Genomic DNA, 9,635 nt, shown 5'->3' with positions numbered 1-9,635 from the left:
ATTTGAGGGGTCAAAAGAAGCTTGCGTCTGACCAGGCGGTGGTGCAGTGGATAGAGCGTCGGACTGGGATGCGGAGGACCCAGGTTCAAGACCCCGAGGTCACCAGCTTGAGCCCAAGGTCGCTGGCTTGAGCAAAGGGTTACTCGGTCTGCTGAAGGTCCGCGGTCAAGGCACATATGAGAAAGCAATCCATGAACAACTAAGGTGTCGCAATGCATAACAAAAAACTAATGATTGATGCTTCTCATCTCTCTGTTCCTGTCTGTCTGTCTCTGTCCCTCTCTCTGTAGAAAAAATAGATAAAAGAAGCTTGCTTTATTTTTTCCCTTAAGATGGAAGAACGACATGTTTGTACGCTGATGGGAATGACCCATAAGGGAGGGAAATGTGGCTGGCTGTCACTGAGTGGGCCAGAGGGGTGAAGCCAGGGCACAAACGGGTCCTCATGGGAGCACGGACATTCTCCGAAAAGGCAGATAGATCTGTGGGTGCAGACTTGGGGTTCCCTTCTGGCTGCTTCCATCTCTGGGAAGCAGGGAGCCAGGACCTGGATTGGGAGGTGGATGGGCAGAGATGGGTCCCAGGGGAGCGGATGAAGAAAGAACCCAGTCATGGGGGGAGCCAGTGAGAGTGAACTGGACCGGTGCTTGCACCCAGTCTCAAGGTCAAGATGGGGCAGGGTATCGGCTTCTCCATCTTGGAAGAGGGAATGGGGAGGCCCTGGTGGGTGAAGGGTTGGAGGGTGGGAGGTGGGCTTGAATGGGGGTGGGTGACCAGGACACCTAGGTGGGACCGTGAGAGGGGCCGGTACTGGGAACATACAGTTGGAGGAGGTCAGGCCCTAGAGGCTGTGACAAATGCTGAGACAGGACAGTGACCCTGAGCAAACCCTGTTGGGAGATGAGGGAATGGGGGGAGTAGGAGGTGTGGTCTGACCACGTGAGTATCCACAGTGGAGAATCAGAAGGATAGGAGGAGCATGGGGGCACCCACTTCCCGGCAAGTCATGTGGGAGACAGAACCCCCATGGGGGCAGGGAGCAGCCAGCTGAAGGGTATGTGTAGAGAGGAGGTTGAAGACAAAAGGACAGTGAATTTGGGCGTGGAGATGAGAGGGGAGGCCTCCCAGAACTGGTGCAGGTGATGGGTCTTGTGGCACATGGACAGGTGGGGTCCTGTGGCCCCTTCATCCCTGTAGATGGGCAGAAAAGTGCAGGAGGCTGAGGCCTTCACCCGGGTACCTGGCCCTGTGCGGACCGGGTATCAGGTCCCAGGGGTGGTGCTTTCTCAGCAGGGGAGCAGGGCTTTGAAACACGGGATGGGGCCAGGAGACACTGGGCAGGTGACATACAGGAACTCTGCGTGCGACTACAATGTCAATCCCGTACTGTAGAGAAAACGGGAAGCTTCAAGCCTGTGACTGTTTCCCTGCTGCAGGCACAGGGGTACAGAAGCAGCTCAGAGGACGGGACCAGCCCTGCTGGTGGAGGGACCTGTTGTGGACAGAGGTGTGCAGCACAGAGGATGAAAAGGGGCTGCACAGGGGAGACCACAGGCAGGAAAGACGTCTGACACAGGTGCCAGGACTGGTTTGGGACATCACTGTGGACAGACACGGGAGTGCTGCGGATGGAACTGGGACTGTCTAGGCAGGGCCACCTGTGCAGACAGAGAGGGTGGGGCAGGCAGGGTTATGTGAAGCTGGTGGCCAGGGAAGAGCCCAAGCTCTTTCTATTTTATTTATTTTTAGTTTTTTGAATTTATTCATTTTAGAGAGGCGAGAGAGAAAGTGAGAGGGAAAGGGGGGAGGAGCAGGAAGCATCAACTCCCATATATGCCTTGACCAGACAAGTGCAGGGTTTTGAACCCGCGACCTCAGTGTTCCCTGGTCGATGCTTTATCCACCGTGCCACCAAAGATCAGGTGCCCCAAGCTCTTTCTAAATCTGCTCCCCCCCCCAGGACACTGAGCATGTGGGGGTCGTCTCCCCAGTGCTAGAAATACCCCCTGGTGTGCTGCCCTGTCCTGAGGGCTCCAGGGTTGGGCCCAGGGGAAGAGGAAGGGGGTGATGGGGGCCCTGGTAGAGAGGGAGGGGGAAGTAAAGGAAATGAGCCCTACTCTGGGGACCCCAGATTGGGGTCAGGGCAGGGGAAAGAGTGGGTAGGGGAGAGAATAGGGAGGGATGTGGGGACTCCCGTGTCCCTCGGGGACTCCCGTGTCCCTCCAGGGGGCCCTGTGGAGGGAGGTTCAGATGCCAGAGGAGATGTCCCTGGGGGTGGTGGGGGTCTGTGGAAGGCAAATCGAGGTGCAAGGGCCCGTGGGGCCCCAGGGGAGGAGAGGCCCTCCGCCTCATTAGGTATTCTGGGCCTGCAGGACTATGGAGCGGTGGTGACCCGCTACTTGGGGAACTAGGGGAACCAGCCAGGCCTCCCTCTCTGGCGCCTCTGTCCAGCCCAAGTCCCGCCCTCGCCACACCCCTGACTCACTTCCTTTGCATAGAAGCGGAAACCTCCCCCAGCTTCCTCCGCTGGACACTCCCTGGGGACCCGCAGGTGCCACTGTCCCTCCAGGCCTGAGCTGGCCCACATAGGCCCCAGGCTCCCGACGGCAGCCTGACTCTCACCGGGAAGCTGGCATTTTCTGCTTCCTGAGTCACTGGCTTCAGTGTCTGGCGCAGGCAGGGGGCTTCGCTGGGGGGCTGGGAGCCAACAGGAGCCTGGCCTGACGCAGCTGCAGGTACGGGGGTGGTTTGGGGGCCAGGGACGTGCAACCCGCATCTCTTCAGCTGTGTCCTCAATGGCTCTTCCCACCTTCTCCACTCGTCTTTCTGTCCCTCTTCCACCCCACCCCCACCCGTCTCTGGGTGCTCCCGCCGCCCTCCAACAGTGTTCAATGGAGGGATGTTGTGACGATCCCAGTATGTATTGGGAGGCCTGGGCAAAGCCTGGGGACAGGGCTGGGACCCTTTCTAAAAAGCCGAAATTCCAGCCAGACTCTGCTCCCCCAAGTGTTCTTAAGCGTGCGGGGTGCCTTGCAACTCCAGCGGGGGCTCGGGCCTCTGCTTCTCAGTGGCCGCTCCTGGGACACCGAAGGCCCCTGGCGCCTGGCAGTCGGAGCTGCGGACGGGGGCGGGGTCCGGCCTTGACCCTTATTCACCCCTAATCGGCGCCTTGCCGGCACTGACTCCTCCTCCAGGAAGCCGAGAGGCCGCCTGATAAGCGGCACCCCCCTCACCCCAGCACTGGCCACTTCCTCAGGGCCCGCGGCTGTTTATGGGAGGACTCGAGGGATTTGCATGGGGCCCCGCGGGGAGCTGCTTCCTGGTCAGAGAAGACGATCCTCTGACCCAGCAGGCCGGGATCCTCTGACCCAGCAGGCCGGGAACAGGCCCTGGCGGTGGGGCAGCTCCCCGGACCTCCCAGGGGGGTGATCTCTCTTGGGGGGATGGTTCCTGGTCAGCTGGGCGGAAGTCTGGAGACCCTCCCGTCTTCCTGTTTCAGAGAGGGCGACCTGCATGCCGAACGCCGCCCCTGCGCCATGGACCGCGGCCAGCCCAGCCTGGAGCCTGCGGCCGCGGCCCCCAGCGCCCGCGGCCAGAGTGTGATGGTGCCGATTCGCGCCGTGGTCCGCCTGCGCCGCAGCGTGCGTCTGCTGCGCAAGCGGCGTCTCTTGACGCCAGGCGCCAGGCTGGAATCCGGCTCCTCGGCGCCGCGTGGGGACCAGGACCAGCCGCAGTTTTTCACTTTCGACGGCCCCGCGGAGCTGCCCTCGAGGACGCGACGCAAGAAGCGACGGTACAGCCGCGTGCTCTACCCCGAGACCTCGCGCAAGTACCGGCCGCGCGTGGAGCACCGGAGCCGCGCGCAGCGCTGCCTGTGGTTGCTCGTGGCCATAGTGGGTTTCCAGGTGCTCAACGCTATCGAGAACCTGGACGATAATGCGCAGCGCTACGACCTGGACGGGCTGGAGAAGGCTCTGCAGCGCGCCGTATTCGGCCAGGCGGCCGCCGTGGAGCGCATTGTGGCGCTGCTGCGGGACTACTTGTCCACGCACGTGCACAGCCGTCCGTTGCTCCTGGCGCTTCACGGACCCAGCGGTGTTGGCAAGAGCCACGTGGGCCGCCTGCTGGCACGCCACTTCCGCGCAGTGCTGGAGGACAGCTCGCTCGTGCTGCAGTACCACGTGCGGCACCACTGCCCCGAGCCACGCGCCGCGCAGGACTGCGGTGAGGAGCTGGCACGTCGCGTGGCCGAGGTGGTGGCGCAGGCCGAGGCGGATGAGAAGACCCCGCTTTTGGTGCTGGATGAGGTGGAGCTTATGCCGCCGACGCTGCTGGACGAGCTGCACGGCTTCTTGCAGCCCCAGCGCTCGCACCACTTCCGCAACGCAATCTACGTGCTGCTCAGCAGCTCCGGGGGCGCGGAGATCACGCGCTTCGTGCTGCAGAACGCTTCCCGCACGCTGCCTCTGCATCCTGAAGGCTCCCACAGTTCCCGGGCCGAGGAGGAGCTGCGCGCCAGCCTAAGGGCGCTCCTGGTCCGTGAGCATCCACTGTGGCAGGCCGCAGCCGTCGTGCCTTTCTTGCTGCTGGACAAGCGGGACGTGGTCAACTGCTTCCGGGACGAGATGGCTGGGGAGGGCTTCTTCCCCGAGCAGGCCCGCGCTGAGCTTCTGGCCGAGCAGCTCAGCTACTACCGCATCGCTGGCCGCGAGTTTGCTGTCACTGGCTGCAAACAAGTGGTGGCCAGGGTGAACCTCTTATAACATAGGTACAGCCAAATGCAGTGGACACGAGCGGGCACAACGGGGCGTTTGGTGACAGTAGTGGGGAGGAGACCCTGTGGATTTGCCCAAGGCCCCTAATAAATCTGTCTATGGCGCTGCAGCTGGTTCACAATTCCAGTTCCAGCCTCCCAGAGCCCCCAATCTCTGTTTTTGTTTTTTTTTTGTTTTTTGTTTTTTTCCTTTTCAGAGGGAGACGCAAGGGATAGACATATAAAGGAAGGGAGAGAGATGATGAGAAGCATCAACTCATAGTTGGGGCACCTTAGTTCTTCATTGATTGCTTTCTCGTGTTTTGATGGGGTTGGGAGGGGTTGCTACAGCCGAGCCAGTGACCCCTTGCTCAAGGTTCAAGCCAGCCAGCGACCTTGGGCGTCAAACCCCCAACTGGGGTGTCAGGTCCATGATCCCATGCTCAAGCTGGTGACCTCGGGATTTCAAAGCTGGGTCTTCAGCATCACAGGTGGATGATCTATCCACTGCGCCACCACCTGGTCAGGCTCTCTCTGGGTTCTTATTTCCGCTGCATTCCTCAGCGCTTACTCTGTGCCCCGCTCAGGAGGTGGAAGTCTGTCCCCGTGACACAGAACAGATGGTCTCAGGGAGGGTGAGCAGCCGGGACCAGCCCAGAGCTGGTCCCCTGCAGAGCTGGATGTGACCACAGCTTTGTAGGGTGCCTGTAGCAGCCATCACGCGCACACACACACACGCCCCACACCCCAAACACACACCGGCCCACTGTCTGCACACCTCTTCACTCTGAAGACCCAGAGGCCTGGATGTGTCTTGCCTCGTGAATCTTGGAGATTGGCTGGATTTCTAGGAGCCTCACGCCCAGGAGGCAACAAGGTGGGTGTTTGTGTCCACTCAAAGGGCTGATCCAGTGAAATTGCCTGAATGCTCTGGAAGGTGGGTTGCTCTCAGAGCAAAAGAGGTTAAAGGTGGCCCAGGTGGGCCCTGACCTGTCTGATTCCCCCCCCCACCCCACCCCCGCCCTGGCCACCAGCCTGCTCCAGAGCTGGGAACGGAGAGAAGCAGCTGAGGACTGATTCCTTACCTTAGACTCCCGGGCAGAGCTGCAGAGCCCCGGGCCCAACGCTTCCCAGACCTGGGGGGAGGGGCGCAATCCTGCCAGCCCGGACCCTCCCCAGTCGCCGGGCAGCACTCGACCCACCCCTGCTCTGCAGTTGTCTTTTTGTGCGGTGACTCCGCGAGCGGGGCCCCCATCCCCTCCCGCAGCCTCATGCCGAGGACGGCCTTGCTGCTGCCGCCTGGCGGCTGTGCGGCTCAGCCTGGGCTGCGCCAGGCTGTGCTGGTCGCGGGAGTGGGTCCCGCGTCTCCCCGCCGCCCTTCCCGCGCGCCCAGCACACCCGAGAGGGGCGCGTGGCCTCCGGAGACAGACGGATGCACAGGCGACAAGTACACCGGCAACAACTACTGTAGACCCGAAAAGGGGGACTGAGCGGAGCGGCGCCGTCGCAGTGGGGGCTCCGCCAAGGTGAAGCGGGTTACGCCGGCAGCTCTCGATTCTCCAACAGGTGCCGAGTGTCCCCGGCGAGAGGCTGTGTGCGCCCCCCACCGCTGAACTCAGTCCGACCCCTACCCTCGGAGGTCGTGTCCCTAGAGCCGCTGGCAGGTCGGCTGTCCCAGGGCCCCGCGTGGTTGCAGCCCCCTCCCCCACCATCTAGAGCCCAGGGTCAAGGTCTGGCCGAGGAGACGGGATGGGATCAGGGCTCCTGGAATCCGCTGGCCGGGCAAGCGGGCGCGCAGACCCTGAGCTCAGGGCAGGAAGGGAGGGTGCGGCGTTCTGCCCAGGGACGCAGGCTGCTGTCTGCTGTGAGGGCTCCCTGGGGGGTGGGGGGTGACAAGCAGGTGTGGGAGCCCCAGGGCTGTGTCAACCCCAGCTCTGTCCACCCCAACCCCTGGGAGGCCGAATCCGTGACACAGGAACCCAGCCTGCGCCCAGCCCTCCTGTTCGGTCATTGTCAAGGTGTATGAGAGACGGCATACAGAGACGTGAAGTCCTTTGACTTTATGTTGTGCCTTTTAGTTGTCCTACTTTTCCTGTACGTCTCTTTTCTTATTTCTTGCTGTTTTTGGTCCCCCCCCCCCACTGCGGTGTTATTCTCCTTAATAGGCTTATGGTTACCTACAGTTCCCGGTACCCACTAACCTGAGCAGGTTAAGGACTTTCCCCAGGAGCTCCCCCAAGCCCTCTTTTTTCTTTTCTTTTTGGTGAGAGACAGACAGGAAGGAAGAGAGATGAGATGCATCAATTCTTCATTGTGGCTCCTTAGTTCATTGCTTTCTCATAGGTGCCTTCGGGAGGGGGGCCTCCAGCCAAGCCAGTGACTCTTTGCTCAAGCCAGCAACCTGGCACTCTAGCTGGTGAGCCCACACTAAAGCCAGTGACCTCTAGGTTCCAAACCTGGGTCCTCTTGTGTCTCAGGCTGACACTCTATTCACTGCTCCACCACCTGGTCAGGCAACACTGTCTTATCAGGCTCTGTTCTGTGGGGCCAGCACTGTGCTGTGCTCGTATCTGCAGAAGTCACAACAGCTGGTGGAACAGCGTTTTTCTTGCAAAGTCCTTTGGCTCTTCTTGGGCTCTTCCCCTTAGAACTTGATTTTGTCAAATCATTTGGCAAACCTTTTCGGGTTCATTGGAATTGCACTGTCTACAGGTGGATTTGGGGGGTATTGGTTCCTTGGTGAGCTGCATGTTCACTAAGGCTTCTGGCACATCTTCCAGTAGAGCTTTGTGATTTTCTGCAGACAGGCCTGCCTCGTTTTTATTACGTTTTATTCCTCATATTTTATTACATGTATGTTTTTGGTTGGTGTTGTGAAGGGTGGCTATTGTATAGCATACATTGAGAAAAGTGTTTAAAGCAAAATACATATTCAGAGTTTTATCATAAAGCAAGTACCCATTTGCACACCATCCAGGTCAAGAAACAGGACACAGGCCCTGGCTAGCTGGCTCAGAGGTAGAGCCTCAGCCCAGCATGTGGAAGTGCCAGGTTTGATTCCCAGCCAGGGCACACAGGAGAAGCGCCCATCTGCTTCTCCACCCCTCCCCCTCTCCTTCCTCTCTGTCTCTCTCTTCCCCTCCCACAGCCAGGGCTCCATTGGAGCAAAGTTGGCCCGGGTGCTGAGGATGGCTCTGTGGCCTCTGCCTCAGGCGCTAGAATGGCTCTGGATGCAACAGAGCAACACCCCAGATGGGCATGCCGGGTGGATCTCGGTCAGGTGCATGCGGGAGTCTGTCTGCCTGCCTCCCCGCTTCTCATTTCGGAAAAATACAAAAAAAAGAAAAAGAAACAGGACATGGTCCCCCAGACGCCGCTTTGGGTTCCTGCTGCTCACTGGCTATGCCCCCACCTCAGGGGATAACTCCGCAACTTTCAAGATAATTACCTTGTTTTCTTTATACTTTAACCATCTAGTTTTACAAACCTAACCATTCTGGTTTGTTTGGTTTTTTTTTCCAGAGACAGAGAGTGAGTCAGAGAGAGGGATAGACAGGGACAGACAGACAGAAATGGAGAGATGAGAAGCATCAATCATTGGTTTTTCATTGCGCATTGCAACACCTTAGTTGTTCATTGATTGCTTTCTCATATGTGCCTTGACCGCGGGCCTTCAGCAGACTGAGTAACCCCTTGCTCGAGCCAGTGACCTTGGGCTCAAGCTGGTGAGCTTTTGCTCAAACCAGATGGGCCCGCGCTCAAGCTGGCGACCTTGGGGTCTCGAACCTGAGTCTTCCGCATCCCAGTCCAACGATCTATCCACTGTGCCACCGCCCAGTCAGGCTGGTTTATTTTTTTGTAATATTTTTATTTTATTTAAAAAAAATTTATTGATTGATTTCAGTGAGAGAGGAAGGGAGAGACAAGAACATCAATCTGTTCCTGTATGTACTCTGATCGGGTATTGAACTGGCAACCTCTGTGCTTCAGGTTGATGCTCTAACACAGGGGTAGTCAACCTTTTTATACCTACCGCCCACTTTTGTATCTCTGTTAGTAGTAAGATTTTCTAACCGCCCACCGGTTCCACAGTAATGGTGATTTATAAAGTAGGGAAGTAACTTTACTTTATAAAATTTATAAAACAGAGTTACAGCAAGTTAAAGCATATAATAGCCTCACCAGGTGGTGGTGCAGTGGATAGAGCGCCAGACTGGGATGCAGAGGACCCAGGTTCGAGACCCCGAGGTCGCCAGCTTGAGCACGGGCTCATCTGGTTTGAGCAAAATCCCACCAGCTTGAACCCAAGGTCGCTGGCTCCAGCAAGGGGTTACTCGGTCTGCTGAAAGCCCATGGTCAAGGCTCATATGAGAAAGCAATCAATGAACAACTAAGGTGTTGCAACGCGCAATGAAAAACTAATGATTGATGCTTCTCATCTCTCTTCGTTCCTGTCTGTCTGTCCCTGTCTATCCCTCTCTCTGACTCACTCTCTGTCTCTGTAATAAATAAATAAATAAATAAATAATAAACATATAATAATAATAATTTACCAAGTACTTTATGTCGGATTTTTGCTAAGTTTGGCAGAATAAATCTTTATAAAACAACTTACTATAGTTAAATCTATCTTTTTATTTATACTTTGGTTGCTCTGCTACTGCCCACCATGAAAGCTGGAACGCCCACTAGTGGGCGGTAGGGACCAGGTTGACCACCACTGTAGTCAAATGAGCTATCTGGCCAGGGCAAAAGTATTTATACACACACACACACACACACACACACACACACACACATGATTGAGTTTATTGCAAGAAATGGTAAGAGAAAACGGGGTTGCACAAAGACAAGAGGTGGAGACACAGCTGGACAGGGTTTT

The 9,635-nt window shown here is 57.5% G+C and overlaps 1 protein-coding gene across 1 annotated transcript; it reads left to right on the top strand.

Moving 5' to 3' along the window:
* Nucleotides 1–2,501: 2,501 nt before the first annotated feature.
* On the top strand, nucleotides 2,502–4,925 carry TOR4A (torsin family 4 member A). The gene is made up of 2 exons (XM_066255606.1): nucleotides 2,502–2,735; nucleotides 3,500–4,925. The coding sequence occupies exon 2, from the start codon at nucleotides 3,537–3,539 to the stop codon at nucleotides 4,761–4,763; it is 1,227 nt and encodes a 408-aa protein (XP_066111703.1). The 5' UTR covers nucleotides 2,502–2,735; nucleotides 3,500–3,536; the 3' UTR covers nucleotides 4,764–4,925.
* Nucleotides 4,926–9,635: the final 4,710 nt, after the last annotated feature.

This window comes from Saccopteryx bilineata, chromosome 2, assembly GCF_036850765.1.
Source record: "Saccopteryx bilineata isolate mSacBil1 chromosome 2, mSacBil1_pri_phased_curated, whole genome shotgun sequence".
NCBI classification, from domain to species: Eukaryota; Metazoa; Chordata; class Mammalia; order Chiroptera; family Emballonuridae; genus Saccopteryx; species Saccopteryx bilineata.
The sequence above is the reverse complement of the archived record's forward strand: the minus strand, read 5'-3'. Positions and strand labels throughout refer to the sequence as shown.